The 19,599-nt window shown below is 37.1% G+C and overlaps 1 protein-coding gene across 18 annotated transcripts in view; it reads left to right on the top strand.

Moving 5' to 3' along the window:
• Window positions 1–19,599, top strand: part of CPLANE1 (ciliogenesis and planar polarity effector complex subunit 1) — a 128,814-nt gene that overhangs the window by 81,525 nt on the left and 27,690 nt on the right. For 14 of the 18 annotated variants that reach the window (XR_016392627.1, XR_016392626.1, XM_089908766.1 and 11 more), the window contains 3 exons: window positions 11,131–11,280; window positions 14,762–14,792; window positions 15,578–15,709. Coding sequence is in view for 16 of the 18 variants with exons in the window: in XM_089908766.1 (XP_089764892.1) it covers window positions 11,131–11,280; window positions 14,762–14,792; window positions 15,578–15,709 (313 nt within the window). In the remaining 2 variants the exon portion in view is untranslated. Of the gene's footprint in view, window positions 1–11,130; window positions 11,281–14,761; window positions 14,793–15,531; window positions 15,710–19,599 lie in introns of those variants that run through there. The other 4 variants (XM_022599139.3, XM_022599104.3, XM_022599156.3 and 1 more) reach the window with 4 other exon arrangements.

Here is a 19,599-nt window from a genome sequence, read left to right as displayed (position 1 = left end):
GGCCTTACCTTGTTGGATTTTTCCTAACTTCATTCTTTCTTTTTTTATTTTTTCTAATAAATGCATTTGAGGCTGAACATGTTTCTGAAAGGACCCAGATAAGAGTGTTGATATGTTACATCTTTTGGTGGTGTTCAGATCGAAATAGTTAGCAGTTTATATTAAGGTTTCTTCTTTAGCTCATAAAAGGAGTTTTTAGCTTCCAAATATTATGGGGCTTGGGCTGTATTTTTGTACTTTATTTTCATTGTATTGTGATTAGGTGAGTGTATAATAATGTCATTCTTAGATATTTGTTAAAATTTCCCTCAGTATATACAGTCAGTTTTTGTAAATATTCTCTATTTGAAAAGAATAAGTGTTTTATGTTGGTTTATATATATACACACACACATCTCCTACATAAAATCCTACATAAAATTTCATATGTGGGGACTTCCCTGATGGTCCAGTTGTTAAGACTCTGCACTCCCAATTCAGGGGGCCTGGGTTCAATCCCTTGTCAGGGAACTAGATCCCGCATGCTGCAACTAAGAGCGCACGTGCTGCAACTAAAGATCCTACATGTCGCAACTAAAGATCCTGCATGCCTTAACGAGGATCCCGCACGCGGCAACAAAGATCCCACATGCTGCAACTAAGACCCGGCACAGCCAAACAAACAAATAAATAAATAAATTCATATGTGTAGTCACACACACATATATAATAGTCAGACTTCTAAATTATACTGTTTAGAAGGGTGCATTAAAAATTACCCACAATGCTTGTGGAGTTATTTATTTCTCTTTATAATTCTGTTAAATGTTTCTTTATGTAGTTGAGGCTGTGCTATAAAATGAATATAGTTCATGATGATTATTTTTGTTGAATTTTGTCCCTTTTATCATTAATGACTCTCTTTATTCGCAGTAATACTTTTTAGACTCAAAAGTCAATTTTGTCTAATATTAATATGTCCATTCCTGCTTTCTTTTGCCTGGTATATCTTTTTTAGTACTTTTTATTTTTTAAAAATTTTAATGGAAAATTTCAAGCATATTTCAATAGCAGATAGAATAGTATAATTGACCTTCATGTACCCAACAATCACCTTTAACAATTAGGAACTCATGGCCAATCCCACCCACTCTTCCTACCTTTTCCTGAATTATTTTAAAGCAAATTCCAGGCAGCACATTATTTTATCCATAAATATTTTATATATATCTCTAAAAGATAAGGTCTCCTTTTAAAAAATAATAGTATTGTCATTTCTTTTTTAAAAAGTCTTGATACTGTCATGTATCTAATTAGTGTTCAACTATTGCCAGTTGCCTCATTTAAAAAAATAGTTTATTTGGTCTAGTTGAAGTCCAGATAAGGTCTATACATGGCAGTTGGTTGATGGCTTAAAAGTTTCCTTTAACTTCTGTGTTACTCCTTTATCTCTCTTTTTCCCTTCTAGTTTATTTGTTGAAGAAACCTCGTTGTTTGTCCTTAAGTATTTTTTGGAGTCTATAATTTGCTAATTGAATCTCTGTGGTGTCATTTAACATGTTCCTCTGTTCCCTGTATTTCCTGTACATTAGACATCCCTTTACTTTCAAGCTGAGTGATTATGTTGTAGCTGTGTCCAGCATATAGCTAAATTTCATTCTTTTAAATAATTACATAATTTGTGTTTTAATCAAGTATAATCAGTTTCCATTTACTGTGATTACTGATATATTTGTGCTTATTTCTATTATCTTATTTTGTGCTTCCTATTTACTCCTTATTTTTTCTTTACTTTCTGTCCTTTCTTTCCTTCTCTTGTATTGAGTTTTCTATATTCTCTCTTTCCCTGTTTGTTTAGAAATTATACATTCTATTTTTAATCTCCTAGTGATTATTCGTCAGTTTTCAACATTCAGAGTTGAGTGTTGAGATGAATATATTTACCTCCCAAACAATATAAGGACTTTAGACTTTTAACACTGATATGCCTTTTCACATTTTCTCCGATAATGTTTTCTAGTATTTTTGTTCTACCTTGTTTTTAACCCACCCACTTAGTCTCCTTTGTCTTGTATTTTTGCTGTTGTTGTTGTTAAACTTTTTTTTGTTTTTAATTTATTTATTTTTGGCTAGGTTGGGTCTTTGTTGGCTGCGCCCGGGCTTTCTCTAGATGTGGCGAGCGGGGGCTACTCTTTGTTGCTGTGTGCGGGCTTCTCATTGTGGTGGTTTCTCTTGTTGCAGAGCATGGTCTCTAGGCATGCAGGCTTCAGTAGTTGTGGCTCGCGGGCTCAGTAGTTGTGGCTTGTGGGCTCTAGAGCGCAGGCTCAGTAGTTGTGGTGCAGGGCTTAGTTGCTCTGTGGCATGTGGGATCTTCCCAGACCAGGGCTTGAACCCGTGTCCCCTGCATTGGCAGGTGGATTCTTAACCACTGCACTGTCTTGTATTTTTTTAAGTAAATACTAATTTGAATTTTTCAGCATGTTTGCCAGTTTCTTTCCCCTCAGTTGCTTCTCTTTTAAAAAAAGTTGTAAATTGAATAGTGTACATATGTAAACAATAAATATATGAAACCAAAACACAAGTTTCATCAAATAATACTTGTCCTTATTGCCTGAGATGCACTCTGGCATTTTCTATATTCTGTGCCATTATTGCTTCTTGCATCCACTTCTTCGAGGATTGTTCTCTTCTTCCTTCATTAGTTCTTTCAACTAGAGTCTGTTAGTAGCAAGTTCTCCCAGTCTTTGAAAATAGTTTTAATTTTACTACAATTTGTGAGTGATGGCTTATAGCTAAGTACAGAATTCTAGGTTGATGCTTATTTCCCTCAGCATTTTAAAGATATTATTCCATTTTCCACTGACATCTCTAATTGCTGAGTTTATAATACCTATGTGCTGTCTGTCTAATTGCTGTTGTTTTCTCTCTTATTCCTTTTAAAGTTTTCCTCTTTATGTTTGGTTTATTTTGCATTTTTGATACACTTTGTCTAGGTGTATATTTCTTCTTATTTGTACTATATGGGAGTAGGAATGATTTTTTTTTAATACATCCTTATTGGAGTATAATTGCTTCACAGTACTGTGTTAGTTTCTGTTGTACACCAAAGCAAATCAGCCATATGCATACATATGTCCCCATATCCCCTCGCTCTTGAGCCTCCCTCGCATCCTCCCTATCCCACCCCTCTAGGTCATCGCAAAGCACCGAGCTGATCTCCCTGTGCTCTGCTGCTGCTTCCCACTAGCTAACTATTTTACATTCGGTAGTGTATATATGTTGATGCTACTCTCACTTTGCTCAACTTCCCCCTCCCACCCCATGTCCTCAACTCCATTCTCTATGTCTACATCTTTATTCCCGCCCTGAAACTAGGTTCATCAGTACCATTTTTTTAAAATTTTAGATTCCATATATATGCGTTAGAATACGGTATTTGTTTTTCTCTTTCTGACGTACTTCACTTTGTATGACAGACTCTAGGTCCATCCACCTTACTACAAATAACTCAATTTTGTTTCTTTTTATGGCTGAGTAATGTTCCATTGTATATATGTGCCACATCTTCTTTATGCATTCATCTGTGGGTGGACATTTAGGTTCGTTCCATGTCCTAGCTATTGTGAATAGTGCTGCAATGAACATTGTGGTACATGTCTGTTTTTTAATTATGGTATTTTCAAGGTATATGCCCAGTAGTGAGATTGCTGGGTCATATGGTAGTTCTATTTATAGTTTTTTAAGGAACCTCCGTACTGTTTTCCATAGTGGTTGTATCAATTTACATTCCCACCAACAGTGCAGGAGGGTTCCCATTTCACCACACCATTTCCAGCATTTATTGTTTCTAGACTTTTTGATAATAGCCATTCTGACAGGCATGAGGTGATACCTCATTGTAGTTTTGATTTGCATTTCTCTAATAATTAGTGATGTTGAGAATCTTTCCATGTGCCTCTTGGCCATCTCTATGTCTTTCTTGATGAAATGTCTATTTAGGTCTTCCAGCCCATTTTTTAATTGGATTGTTTGTTTTCTTGGTATTGATCTCCATGAGCTGTTTGTATAATTTGGAGATTAATCCTTTGTTGTTTCATTTGCAAATATTTTCTCCCATTCTGAGAGTTGTTTTTTTGTCTTGTTTATGGTTTCCTTTGCTGTGCAAAAGCTTTTAAGCTTAATTAGGTCCCATTTGTTTTTGTTTTTTTTTTTATTTCTGTTACTCTAGGAGGTGGGTCAAAAAAATCATGCTGTGGTTTATGTCAAAGAGTGTTTTTCCTATGTTTTTCTCTAAGAGTTTTATAGTGTCTGGTCTTACATTTTGGTCTTTAATCCATTTGGAGTTTATTTTTGTATATGGTGTTAGGGAATGTTCTAATTTCATCCTTTAGGTACACTTTGTCTAGGTGTACATTCTTTTACATGTAGCTGTCCAGTTTTCCCAGCACCACTTATTGAAGAGGCTGTCCTTTCTCCATTGTATGTTCTTGCTTCCCTTGTCATAAATTAGGTGACCATGTGTGCATTGGTTTATCTCTGGGCATTCTATCCTGTACCATTGATCTATATTTCTGTTTTTGTGCCAGTACCATACTGTCTTGATTACTGTAGCTTTGTGGTATAGTTTGAAGTCAGGGAGCCTGATTCCTCCAACTCCATTTTTCTTTCTCAAGATTGCTTTGACTATTTGGGGTCTTTTGTGTTTCCATACGAATTGTAAAATTTTTTGTTCTAATTCTGTGGAGAATGCCATTGGCAGTTTGATAGGGATTGCATTGAATCTGTAGATTGCTTTAGGTAGTATAGTCATTTTCACAATATTGATTCTTCCAATCCAATAACATGGTATATCCCTCCATCTATTTATTTCATCTTTGATTTCTTTCATCCGTGTTCTGTAGTTTTCTGAGTATAAGTCTTTCACTTCCTTAGGCAGGTTTATTCCTAGATATTTCATTCTTTTTGTTGTGATGGTAAATGGGATTGTTTTCTTAATTTCTCTTTCTGATATTTCGTTGTTGATGTACAGGAATGCCAGAGATTTCTGTGCATTAATGTATCCTGCAACCTTACCAAATTCATTGATTAGTTCTAGTAGTTTTCTGGTGGCATCTTTAGGATTTTCTATGTGTAGTATCATGTCATCCGCAAACAATGACAGTTTTACTTCTTCTTTTCCAATTTGTATTCCCTTTATTTCTTTTTCTTTTCTGATTGCCATAGCTAGGACTTCCAAAACTATGTTGAATAAAAGTGGTGAGAGGGGTTTCCCTGGTGACGCTGTGGTTGAGTGTTTGCCTGCCGTTGCAGGGGACACGGGTTCGTGCCCCGGTCCGGGAAGATCCCACATGCCGTGGAGCGGCTGGGCCCGTGAGCCATGGCTATGAGCCTGCGCATCCAGAGCCTGTGCTCCGCAACGGGAGAGGCCACAACAGTGAGAGGCCCATGTACCGCAAAAAAAAAAAAAGGTGGTGAGAGCAGAAATCCTTGTCTTGTTCCTGATCTTAGTGGAAATGCTTTCAGTTTTTCACCATTGAGTATGATGTTTGCTGTGGGTTTTTCATATATGGCCTTTATTATGTTGAGGTAGGTTCCCCCAGTGCCCGCTTTCTGGAAAGCTTTTATCATAAGTGGGTGTTGAATTTTGTCAAAAGCTTTTTCTGCATCTATTGAGATGATCTTATGGCTTTTATTCCTTAATTTGTTAATGTTGTTTCATCACATTGATTGATTTGCATATATTGCAGAATCCTTGCATCCCTGGGATAAATCCTACTTGATCATGGTGTATGATCCTTTTGATGTGCTGTTGGATACTGTTTGCTAGTTTTTTGTTCAGGATTTTTGCATCTATGTTCATCAGTGATACTGGTTTATAATTTTCTTATTTTGTGGTATCTTTTTCTGGTTTTGGTATCAGGGTGATGGTGACTTCGTAGAATGAATTTGGGAGTGTTTCTTCCCCTGCAATTTTTTGCAAGAGTTTGAGAAGTATTGGTGTTAGCTCTTCTGTAAATGTTTGATAGAATTTGCCTGTGAAGCCATCTCGTCCTGGACTTTTGTTTGTTGGAAGATTTTTAATTACAGTGTCAATTTCATTACTTATGATAGGTCTGTTTATATTTTCTAATTCTTCCTGGTTCAGCCTTGGAAAATTGTAGCTTTCCAAGAATTTGTCCATTTCTTCGTGGTTGTCCATTTTATTGACATACAGTTGTTTCTGGTAGCCTCTTATATTCCTTTGTATTTCTGAGTTGTCTATGTGATTTCTCCTTTTTCATTTCTAATTTTATCGATTTGCGTCCTCTCCCTTTTTTTCTTGATGAGTCTGGATAAGGGTTTATCAATTTTGTTTATCTTCTCAAAGAAGCAGCTTTTAGTTTTATTGATCTTTGCTATTGTTTTCTTTGTTTCTATTTCATTTATTTCTGCTCTGATTTTTATGATTTATTTCCCTCTACTGACTTTGGGTTTTCTTTGTTCTTCTTTCTCTAGTTGTTTTAAGTGTAGGGTTAGATTGTTCATTTGAGATTTTTCTTGTTTCTTGAGGTGTGATTGAATTGCTATAAACTTCCCTCTTGGAACTGCTTTTGCTGCCTCCCATTGGTTTTTGGGTCGTCGTGTTTCCATTTTCATTTGTTTGTATTTTTTTATTTCTTTGTTGATTTCTTCACTGATCTCTTGGTTATTTAGTAGCGCGCTCTTTAGCCTCCATATATTTGTGTTTTTTACAGTTTTTTTTCCTGTAATTCATTTGCAATATCATAGCGTTGTGGTCAGAAAAGATGCTTGATATGATTTCAGTTTTCTTAAATTTACTGAGGCTTGATTTGTGACCCAATGTGTGATCTCTCTTGGAGAATGTTCCATGTGCACTTGAGAAGAAAGTGTATTCTGCCACTTTTGGGTGGAATGTTCTATAAATATCAATTAAATCTATCTGGTCTTTTGTGTCACTTAAAGCTTGTGTTTCCTTATTTATTTTTTTTGGATGATCTGTCCATTGGTTTAAGTGGTGTGTTATGGTTTAAGTGGTGTGTTAAAGTCTCCTTCTATTATTGTGTTACTGTCAAGTTTTCCTTTCATGGTTCTTAGCCTTTGCCTTATGTAGTGAGGTGCTCCTATTGTGGGTGCGTAAACATTTATAATTGTTATATCTTCTTGGATTGATCCTTTGATCATTATGTAGTGTCCTTCTTTGTCTCTTGTAATAGTCTTTATTTTAAAGTCTATTTTATTGGATACGAGTATTGCTACTCCAGCTTTCTTCTGATTTCCATTTGTATGGAATATCTTTTTCTATCCCTTCACCTCAGTCCATAGGTGTCCCTAGGTCTGAAGTGGGTCTCTTGTAGATAGCATATATATGGGTTTTGTTTTTGTATCCATTCAGCCAGTCTGTGTCTTTTGGTTGGGGCATTTAATCCATTTACATTCAAGGTTATTATCCATGTGTATCTTCCTGTTACCATTTTCTTAATTGTTTTGGGTTTGTTTTTGTGGGTCTTTTTCTTCTCTTGTGTTTCCCGCCCCATGTAGAGAAGTTTCTTTAGCATTTGTTGTAACGCTGGTTTAGTGATGCTGAATTCTCTTAGCTTTTGCTTGTCTGAAAAGCTTTTGATTTCTCCCTCAAATCTGAATGAGATCCTTAATGTGTAGAGTAATCTTGGTTTCGGGTTTTTGTCTTTCATCACGTTAAGTATATCCTGCTGCTCCCTTTCTGGCCTGCAGAGTTTCTGCTGAAAAATCAGCTGATAACTTTATGGGGATTCCTTTATATGTTATTTTCTGTTTTTCCCTTGCTGCTTTTAATATATTTTCTTTGAATTTTATTTTTGTTAGTTTGAGTAATGTGTGTCTTGTTGTGTTTTTCCTAGGGTTAATGCTGTATGGGACTCTCTGGGCTTCCTGGACTTGGGCGACTATTTCCTTTCCCATGTTAGGGAAGTTTTTGACTATAATCTCTTCAGATGTTTTCTCAGACCCTTTCCTTTGCTCTTCTTCTTCTGGGAACTCTATAATTAGAATGTTGGTGCGTTTAGTGTTGTCCCAGAGGTCCCTGAGACTGTCTTCAATTCTTTTCATTTTTTTTTCTTTATTCTGTTCCTTGGCAGTTATTTCTACCATTTTGTCTTCCAGCTCACTTATTCGTTCTTCTGCCTCAGTTATTCTTTTATTGATTCCTTCTAATATGTTTTTCATTTCAGTTATTATGTTGTTCATCTGTGTTTGTTTGTTCTTTAGATCTTCTAGATCTCTGTTAAACATTTTTTGTATTTTCTCAATCCATACCTCCATTCTACTTCCAGATTCTGGATCATCTTTACTATCATTACTCTGAATTCTTTTACAGGTAGATTGCCTATTTCCTCTTCATTTATTTGGTGTTGTAGGTTTTTACCTTGCTCCTTCATCTGTGACATATCTTTTTGCCACCTCTCTTTTTTTTTAATAAGTGGGATTGTGTTCCTGTCTAACTGGTTGTTTGGCCTGAGGCTTCCAACACTGGAGTTTATAGGCTGTTGGGTAGAGCTGGGTGTTGGTGCTGAGATGAGGACCTCTGTGAGACCTCACTCCAATGAATATTCTGAGGTTCTCTGTTAGTCCAGTGGTTCCGACACGGAGCTCCCACCGCAGGAGCTTCAGTCTGACCTCCCGCTCATGAACCAAGATCCCACAAGCCGCACGTGGTGGCAAAAAAAAAAAAAAAAAAAATGAGAGAACAATAACAAAGTAAAAAATAGACTAGGAAACTAACAGATATGTTAGAAAGAATATAAAAATATAGTTGAATCAACAACCAGAAGGTACAACAGTACCACAATAGTGAAAAAGAGAAGGAGGGAAAAGAGGGGAAAAGAAAAGAAAAGAAAAAAAACAACAGGGAAAAGGCCTTGGCTGTGGAGGGTGGGTCCTAAGCAAGGGTGAGGTTTAGGTGGTGGGCGGGGCCAATGCTCAGGACCCACAGGGCTGGAAAAGACCCTGGGGGCTATGGGAGGGTGGGGCTAGGCTCCAGGAACAGAAGGGGCCCAGATGTGCCCCGCACCCCTGGTCTCAGAGGGTGGGGGACCTCACCTGGGAGCCCAGCAGGTTGCCTGGCCTCAAGTGGGCAGGGCAAACGCCCTCCTCTCCTCTCCTGCTCCTCCGGTCCCAGAGGACCTCTCCCACCTGCCTCTCCTGATCTCCCCGGGTCTCCCTCCTATGCCCTCAGTACCCACGCCACCTGGAGGGGGCTTTGGAGGACAGGGAACCAGCCTGGGAGGAATGATTCTTTAATTTACAGATTTAACACTGGGAATTTTTCATCTGGTTTCTTTTGGAGTATTGCTTCCTTCCCATTCTTTCTGTTCTGTTTTCTAAAACACTTGTTAGAGGTATGTTGGAACTTCTCAGTCTATTTCTTGTCTTTTAATCACTTCTTAATTTCCACCTTTTTATCTCTCAGTGATGTGCTTAGGATGTTTCCTCAGATCTCTCTCTCTTAGTTTACGGATTCTCTCTTCTGCTGTGTCTTCTTTGCTGTAGGATTTTAATTTTGGTGACTACATTCTTAATGTCTAGAAGTTTTGTTTCTTTTTCAAGTCTATCTGTTCTTTGGATGTACTCTGTCCTGTTCTTTTATTGTGGTTTCTATACCTTCTTTCATCAATTTAATTATTTAGTAATATTTTATGCCCTTTCAGATTATTTTATTTCTTGTGTGCATATTCTCGATTGTCAAATCTATATACTGTCCTCAGGGTTGCTTGTTTCTTTGTCTGAGTTTTAATTTTTTATCATGAGCTTATTTTGTAGGGGGTGGTTCTGCTAGGTTGTATATGTTTTTCTTTGGAGTGTTTTTTTTTGTGTGTGTGCGCAGTACGCGGGCCTCTCACCACTGTGGCCTCTCCCGTTGTGGAGCACAGGCTCCAGACGCGCAGGCTCAGTGGCCATGGCTCACGGGCCCAGCTGCTCTGCGGCATGTGGGATCCTCCCGCACCGGGGCATGAACCCGTGTCCCCTGCATCGGCAGCGGACTCTCAACCACTGCACCACCAGGGAAGCCCTGGAGCGGTTTTATATTTACTTCTGGCTGTTACTGAAGTATAAAAACATGGGGACAAGTTTATATATATTTTTTTGGCTTGGAGTTGCTGTACTACATAGATAGTATAAATTCAGATCCCACATTTGCCTGTAGCAAGACAGTGGTTTCTATTTCTCAGAGTTGACTTTTATTTTTCTCCCGTCCACTATCCACAGAGATAGAAAACTTCTTTGCTGATTTTTTAGGGCAGAGTTTTTCTTATCTGCATTTTTTTTTATAATTTTATTTGTTTTTGGCTGCGTTGGGTCTTCGTTGCTGTGCGTGGGTTTCTCTCTAGTTGCGGAGAGCGGGGGCTACTCTTCGTTGTGGTGCGCGGGCTTCTCATTGCAGTGGCTTCTCTTGTTGCGGAGCACGGGCTCTAGGTGCGTGGGCTTCAGTAGTTGTGGCTCTCAGACTCTAGAGTGCAGGCTCAGTAGTTGTGGCGCACAGGCTTAGTTGCCCCACGGCATGTGGGATCTTCCCAGACCAGGGCTCGAACCCATGTCCCCTGTGTTGGCGGGCGGATTCTCAACCACTGCGCCACCAGGGAAGCCCTCTTATCTGCATTTTATGGACAGAACTGTCCTTCAGCACTCTGAGCCATAGGAAGGTAGCTCAGTTCCCCTCACTGCAATCTGCAGAAACCACGTCTCCTGTTCCTCCGTGGACTATGCCAGCATCATTGTCCATTTATTGTCCAGCTTTGAATTCCTTTTGCTTTTATGGCACCAGAAGATTTCTTTATTTACAGGTCTTGGTTGTGTATGAACCTGTTTTGGTTTTTTTTTTAAATTTAGCATTTCTCCTTTGTTTTATAACAGGGCATGGGCCTATCCACTGTAGCTCAATCTGAAGTTGATAGTAACTTTAATAGTTTTTTGTTTTTTTTAAACCATGAGGGAATTTAAATTTTAAATATTGTATTAAATTATTTTATTATGGGGTAAATAGAAAGCTATCAGAATAATATGTTGTAAACTTCTAATGTGTCTGTTGCCATGTAGAAGTGTTAGCTAAGTGCTATGTCTTTCCCATGTGATTTTTTTCTACTGTTGTCTTTTAATTGTAACATATACTATGGATAGTGCATTTCCTGACTCATACGAATAAAGAAGATCAAAGGGACAACGAACAGATTTCAGTAATGGAAACTCATCCTAGTCAGAAAACCTGTGTGTTTCCTTCTGCCGATTCAGCTGTCAGCCTTTCCAGTGACCAGAATTTGACTTCTCCTGGTATCGTTCTTAACTTTTTTCATTTACTCTTATTTTCCAATACTCGTACTGAAGAGTACTTACTAGCAATATAGTTGTGAAGGATTCGTGAAGCCGTTTTGCAATACTTATAAGTTTCGGGGAAGGGATCTTAAAAATTGTGCTATTCACATGAAGAGCTACGTCATCTTGTCACCTTCATAAGATACACTGCAAGCATGTGTCATATCTCTGTGTAACTTATTAATGTTAAATACATAGCAACTGAAGTATTATACCATTATACTGGTATATTATACTATAACACTATAATATTTGATTTTTATAAAAATTAAGAAATTGCAACTCTGTCAATTATGAGAGTTTTGATTTGAAAACAGTAATAATAGCTGTAATTTATTGAGCCTCTGCCATGTGCCAGACATTGTTGTTTTACATGCATTGACCCTGGTGTAAGCCTGACCTGTGACGTAGCTACCATTATTATCCCCATTTTACAGTTGAGGATATTGAGCCTTAGACAAGTTCAGTGCCACCGTTCATTCCATTTCATTTGGAGCTGGCAATTCAAAATGCTATTCCTTGGTCCTGACAAATACTTTGTGTCATATAAATAGCAGGGCATACTAGGGACTTCCCTGGTGGCGCAGTGGGTAAATAGCAGGGCATACTAAATATCACAGTTGGACCACTAACAGTGGCTTTAAATATTTTTTTTGCCCTCAGATATTTATGGTCAATAATGATGATTCTACTGAATGTTTACAGTATGTTTTATTACCATTATTAACTTAATATAATCAGTTAAGAAATGCTATTTTTAAATGACATTGCTGTTATTTAAACAAAAGCTATTAAGAAGCTGGTTTAAACTTTGTAATTTTTTTCTCTAAGTTCTTTCTAGATTCTGTTTGTATTTCAGTCATCATGACATGGGTATAATCATTTTTACTTCATAGAGTTGTTGAGAAGATTAGGTACTATATAGAGAGCAATTAGCTGAGAATCTGTTTGATTCCTATAGGTTCTTGGTTACCAGTATCTTTCCTCTTCCCTCTTATGGGTGGGGAGAGAATTGAGAAATGAGGTTAAAGAGGCTTTAGTGGGTTCTAGCTGTATCTGAGAAGTCTAAACTCCATTTTGTACTTGGGAATCATTGGTAAATTCTGAGCGGTGGAGGTTAGGAGGAGGACCAGGGTGGAGGCCTTGGTCGGTTAGTGAGCTGTTAGATTAACCTGACCTGTGCAGTGATGAGGGCCTGGGCAGTGCTGTGGGAAAGGAGAAGCAACAAGAGACATTCTGAATAGGCAGCGGATGATACTCACCGACTAAGTGGTTGGAAAGGAAGGAGAACGTGAATGGCTGGTTAGCATTGTCAGACTAAGAGCCAGGATATCACCAGGTCTTAACGTCAAACTCTAGAGCACCTTCGGACCACATGTAGCATTTAAGGTGATGCAGGGCCATGTCATATTTAGGATTTAGTTTTTGATAAGGAAGTAGAGCTTGCTGAGGGCTTTAGGCTTAAAAAACAGATGTAAGAGCCTTTTTACCTAATTATATAGTTAAGACTTAGAGAGTGCATCAGTTTTCTGCAGGAAAGATGGAAAAAGGAGAAAAGCTGAGGACCAACCTGTGAAATGCCACCCATTAGAGAGCAAGGGGAGCCCCCACCTCCAGTGAGGGAAATGGATGAGCAGACTCTGGTAAAGGGATTTTCAAGAAAAAGTGAGTGGCTAACAGTTTCACAAGCCGCCAGAAAGTCAAGAATGAAGACTGAGTTTTTTTTAAGGACTTGAGGACTTTCAGTGTAATATCAAGCGTAGAAGAAGGCAGGTTGGGGACAAAGACAGGCTCAAGAAGCTGTAAGTATAGAAAACTTAAGAATTCTGACAGTAAAAGGAAATGAGAAAAATGAAGATAGAAATGAAATAAATGAAATGAAGTCAAAGATCATTTCGACTTGGGGATAAATATAAACTCTTATGTTTAAAGGCAGAAGAAAAGGAAGTACTAGGAAAAGAGAAATTGAGAGTACCAGGTTAAGGCGATGATTCATTCAGGATTGTAATAGCTTCTTAAACTCTAAGGCAAGAGGAAAAAACAAGAAGTGTCAATAAATGTCATAACACATGTCAAGGTGGATAAATAAAAATGTTTTTTCTCTAGTATTCAATGTTTAATTATAAATTAAAAAAGAAACCTAATTAGTATTTTTTTAGAAGTGCAGAATTTAGATGCCCTAATGGGTGTTTTCTTCTCCAAGGTTGGCTTCTTGGAAAGATGTACAGTCATTCCTTTACTTCTAGTGCTCACAAATAGCTCAGATTTACTCTTTTGAAATTGACTTTCACTTCTTAGCAAATTCTTCTGAGTGTTCTTGTCAGTGCCAAGTAATTTAGTCACTGAGAATGGATTTAATTTTTGTTAACAGCCATAAGTTATTCAGAGGTGTTTCTGATGAATTAGGTGATCAGGCTGAGTGCCACTGTTTGGAATTTTTTAAAAAAAGGAATTGTGACTATCAAGGAATGAAGCTGATCCATTGTGTTTAGTAAATTGTGAAGCCTGTCCCAAAGAAAAAGTTCCAAAAATGGTTTGAAAATGAAGTAAGGATAGAATCTTCCTATGTAACTACTTTTAAAAGTAGTTATTTGAATATAACACTTCTCTGCCTTTTGATGAAAGGAATCTGTTTCATTTCTTAGTCAGATCTTTTATATCTCATTAGCCTATATGTACACCATTATCGAAGAGCTCACAAATGACCAGACTCTGAGAGCAAAGATAATGTAAAATTCTTGATTTGAGGATTAATAAACAAAACAATGTGTGCTTAAGAAAGCAAAATTGTTTTAATATTAAAAACATGTGAGCATGGATGATATAATAAAGGATATGATGAACATGGGCCATAAACCAAAAAAAAAAAAAAAAAGGTGGATGTTCTAAGTCTTAGAGGCAGGGTGGATTTATCTTAGGATAAGAAAACCTTAACAAGGAAGTGTTTTTGACAAGAGATGTCAGGACACTTTTCCCTGTATTAATTCAATTCTCTTTGAGGGTTAAACATACAGAAAATTGAGTAGACCAAGTGTTTTGCTTTAAAGACGTGTTGTTAATATTGGACAAGGTTTAAAAATTATTCTTTGGGGCATATTCTTCCAAGTAAAGGCTCTTGGAGTTAAATTATATATTTTCCCAAAAGTATTCCTTTTAGATCATCAGAAGTTTTTGTTTTTTGTTTTTTTAGTAAATCTCACTCCAGTATTCTAAACTGTGTATGAAGCAAAGAAAGATTGTACCTCCTAAAATGTATTATTCAGAGTACTCTGGATAGAAAAGTAATAATCTTAAAATGTGGGCAATATTCACTACCAAATGGAGGTTTAAAAATATTTCAGTTTCTGTATATATAATTTCTAGATCAGGTTAATAATCGAAAATAGAAAAAATAACTGACCTGAAATTTTTATTAATAGTAATGTTTCTTTTTTTTAAGGTGTGAATAACAGTGATGAATTATTTGAGAGGTAAATATCTTAAGAATTAATTCACAGTTTTACTTAAAGTTAGGTATAAATTATGTGTTCTGGAAATTTTGTTGTTCATATGTATATAAACTTCTACACTACATATTTTTTGTGGATTAAAGGAATGTAATTCCCATTGGGAATGGGGTGTTTTAAGATAGCAGTCCCCAACCTTTTTGGCACCAGGGACCGGTTTCTTGGAGGACAGTTTTTCCACAGACGTCAGGGCTGGGGGATGAGTATTGTTCAGGTAGTAATGCGAGCAGTGGGAAGCGGCAGATGAAGCTTCTCGCTCACCCACCGTGCTCACCTCCTGCTGTGTGGCCCTGTTCCTAACAGGCCACGGACCGGTAGCGGGGTAGTGGTCCACGGCCCCGGGGTGGGGCCTCCTGTTTTAAGAAACTGAGGATTGTTATATTGTATCCCTTACTGTTCAGCATAGGTAGTTAGAATACAGTAGCTTACATTTGCTACATTTTCTTTTACTACGTATGTATTAAATTTCAATAGGCAGGACAGGTTGTTGTCCTAGTTGTCCCAGTTGTCCCCTAGGCCTTATGTTTGCTCCTTTGAGAGTGCATATGAAGTTATCAATTATTGATGATTAGGCTTTTCCACCGAGGATTACTGGAATTAAAGCAATAGAAGGAAATTAGTTATATGTTTATCATTTTTTGTGTTCATTTATACTCTTGGAGAGCATAGTTTTACATGTTCATTTTTGCTTAATGTAATTAAGTTGTAGATACTGATTTATCTCTCTCACACTGCATTTGGGAATGAAGTGTTTCAGTAGATCCACTCCAGATGAGTGAACTGACTGATATTGCAGACATTATCAATGACCTTATAACAAAAGATGGAGTTTCCAGTGAAGAGCTTGGCTTAACAGAACAACAGGCAAGGAGCATCTCCAGGTAATCACTGAATAATTTATTTTTAACCTGCTTAAAATGTTTATGGTTCAAGAATATTTAAAATTGACCATATTTTATGTAATTTTATTTTTACCTCTTTATTGGCGTATAATTGCTTTACAATGTTGTGTTAGTTTCTGCTTTATAACAAAGTGGATCACCTATATGTATACATATATCCCCATATCCCCTCCCTCTTGAGCTTCCCTCCCACCCTCCCTATCCCACCCCTCTAGGTGGTCACAAAGCATTGAGCTAATCTCCCTGTGCTATGCAGCAGCTTCCCACTAGCTATCTGTTTTATATGTCAGTGCTACTCTCTCACTTCATCCCAGCTTCTCCTTCCCCGACTGTGTCCTCAAGTCCATTCTCTACGTCTGCATCTTTATTCCTGCCCTGCCACTTGGTTCATCAGTACCACCTTCTTAGATTCCATATATATGCGTTAACATACGGTATTCGTTTTTCTTTTTCTGACTTACTTCACTCTGTATGACAGACTCTAGGTCCATCCACCTCACTACAGATAACTCAGTTTTGTTCCTTTTTATGGCTGAGTAATATTCCATTGTATATATGTGCCACATCTTCTTTATCCATTTATCTGTCGCTGGACACTTAGGTTGCTTCCATGTCCTGGCTATTGTAAATAGAGCTGCAGTGAACGTTGTGGTCCATGACTCTTTTTGAATTATGGTTCTCTCAGGGTATATGCCCAGTAGTGGGACTGCTGGGTCATAGGGTAGTTCTATTTTTAGTTTTTTAAGGAACCTCCATACTGTTCTCCATGGTGGCTGTATGAATTTACATTTCCACTAACAGTGCAGGATGGTTCCCTTTTCTCCACACCTTCTTCAGCATTTATTGTTTTAGATTTTTTGATGATAGCTATTCTGACCGGTGTGAGGTGATACCTCACTGTGGTTTTGATTTGCATTTCTCTAATGATTAGTGATGTTGAGAGCATCTTTTCATGTATTTGTTTGCCATCTGTACATTTTCTTTAGAGAAATGTCTATTTAGGTTCTCCACCCATCTTTGGATTGGGTTGTTTTTTTTAATATTGAGCTACATGAGCTGCTGTATATTTTGGAGATTAATCCTTTGTCAGTTGATTAGTTTGCAAATATTTTCTCCCATTCTGAGGGTTGTCTTTTCATCTTCTTTATGGTTTCCTTTGCTGTGCAAAAGCTTTTAAGCTTCATTAGGTCCCATTTGTTTATTTTTGTTTTTATTTTCATTACTCTAGGAGGTGGGTCAATAAGGATCTTGCTGTGATTTATGTCCTAGAGTGTTCTGCCTATGTTTTCCTCTAAGAGTTTGGTAGTGTCTGGCCTTACATTTAGGTCTTTAATCCATTTTGAGTTTATTTTTGTGTATGGTTTTAGGGAGTGTTCTAATTTCATTCTTTTACATGTAGCTGTCCAGTTTTCCCTGCACCACTTATTGAAAAGGCTGTCTTTTCTCCAAGTATATTCTTGCCTCCTTTGTCAAATATAAGGTGACCATATGTGCGTGGGTTTATCTCTGGGCTTTCTATCCTGTTCCATTGATCTGTATTTCCTGTTCCATTGATACTGGCACTGGTATTGTGCCAGTACCATATTGTCTTGATTACCGTAGCTTTGTAGTATAGTCTGAAGTCGGGAGCCTGATTCCTCCAGCTCCATTTTTCTTTCTCAAGATTGCTTTGGCTTTCGGGGTCTTTTGTGTTTCTATACAAATTGTAAAATTTCTCGTTCTAGCTCTGTGAAAAATGGCATTGGTAATTTGATAGGGATTGCATTGAACCTACAGATTGCTTTGGGTAGTATAGTCATTTTCACAACATTGATTCTTCCAATCCAGGACCATGGTATATCTCTCCATCTGTTAATGTCATCTTTGATTTCTTTCATCAGTGTCTTATAGTTTTCTGAGTACAGGTCTTTTGTCTCCTTAGGTAGGTTTATTCCTAGGTATTTTATTCTTTTTGTTGCGATGGTAAATGGGATTGTTTCCTTAATTTCTCTTTCTGATCTTTCATTGTTAGTGTATAGGAATGCCAGAGATTTCTGTGCATTAATGTTGTATCCTGCAACCTTACCAAATTCATTGATTAGTTCCAGTAGTTTTCTGGTGCCGTCTTTAGGATTTTCTATGTATAGTATCATGTCATCTGCAAACAGTGACAGTTTTACTTCTTCTTTTCCAATTGTATTCCTTTTATTTCTTTTTCTTCTCTGATTGCTGTGGCTAGGACTTCCAATAGTATGTTGAATAAGAGTGGCGAGAGTGGACATCCTTGTCTTGTTCCTGATCTTAGAGGAAATGCTTTCAGTTTTTCACCATTGAGAATGATGTGGGTTTATCGTATATGGCCTGTATTATGTTGAGTTAGGTTCCCCCAGTGCCCACTTTCTGGAAAGTTTTTATCATAAGTGGGTGTTGAATTTTGTCAAAAGCTTTTCCTGCGTCTACTGAGATGATCATATGGTTTTTATTCTTTAATTTGTTAATATGGTGTATCACATTGATTTTTTTGCATATATTGCAGAGTCCTTGCATCCCTGGGATAAATCCCACTTCATCATGGTGTATGATCTTTTTAATCTGTTGCTGGATTCTGTTTGCAGTATTTTGTTGAGGATTTTTTGCGTCTATGTTCATCAATGATATTGGTCTCTAATTTTCTTTTTTTGTGATATCTTTGTCTGGTTTTGATATCAGGGTGATGGTGGCCCTGTAGAACAAGTTTGGGAGTGTTCCTTCCTCTGCAGTTTTTTGGAAGAGTTTGAGAAGGATAGGTGTTAAAACTCTTTTCTAAATGTTTGATAGAATTTGCCTGTGAAGCCATCTCTTCCTGGACTTTTGTTTGTTGGAAGATTTTTAATTACAGTTTCAATTTCATTACCTGTGATTGGTCTGTTTATATTTTCTAATTCTTACTGGTTCAGTCTTGGAAAGTTATACCTTTCCAAGAATTTGTCCATTTCTTCCAGGTTGTCCATTCTGTTGGCATACAGTTGCTTGTAGTAGTCCCTTATGATGCTTTGCATTCCTGCAGTGTCAGTTGTAATCTCTCCTTTTTCATTTCTAGTTTTATTGATTTGAGTTCTCTCCCTTTTTTTCTTGATGAGTCTGGCTAAAGGTTTATAAATTTTGTTTATCTTCTCTAAGAACCAACTTTTAGTTTTATTGATCTTTGCTATTGTTTTCTTTGTTTCTATTTCATTTATTTCTGCTCTGATATTTATGATTTCTTTCCTTCTACTAACTTTGGGTTTTCTTTGTTCTTCTTTTTCTAGTTGCTTTAGGTATAAGGTTAGATTGTTTATTTGAAGTTTTTCTTGTTTTTTGAGGTGAGCTTGAATTGCTATAAACCTCCCTCTTAGAACTGCTTTTGCTGTAGCCATAGGTTTTGGATCATTGTGTTTTCGTTGTCCTTTGTTTCTAGGTGTTTTTTAATTTTTTTGATTTCTTCAGTGATCTCTTGGTTATTTAGCAGTGCACTGTTTAGCCTCCATGTGTTTTTGTTTTTTACAGTTTGTTTTTCCTGTATTTGATTTCTAATTGATTTCTAATTTTCTGATTTTTTAAGAAACGAATTCAAAGCTTAAAGTAGATTTTTTTCTTTGTAAATATATTTTGTGGTGTGTATGTCATTCCTCCCCCTCCTCCAATATATAGACTGGTTTATGTAACTAATACAGCACATCTGTATCCTTTGAGTTTTCCCAAGGTCTCATCACCCTGAGTACAACATAGATTTAATCCTATTTCTTCTTAGAAGCATTAATGATTTATTTCATAGTACTTTACTCTAAATATGAACCCTTAGAATACATTTTAAATAGCTTTTCCTTGGGACATTAGGTTAAAATGTTTTTCCTTGTAGCCTTTCCTGGGCC

Source organism: Delphinapterus leucas, chromosome 3 (assembly GCF_059928025.1).
Source record: "Delphinapterus leucas isolate spDelLeu-1000000601 "Yukka" chromosome 3, BTC_Dleu_Yukka2, whole genome shotgun sequence".
In the NCBI taxonomy this organism is placed as follows: Eukaryota; Metazoa; Chordata; class Mammalia; order Artiodactyla; family Monodontidae; genus Delphinapterus; species Delphinapterus leucas.
This window is presented reverse-complemented; position numbering and strand designations above follow the sequence as displayed.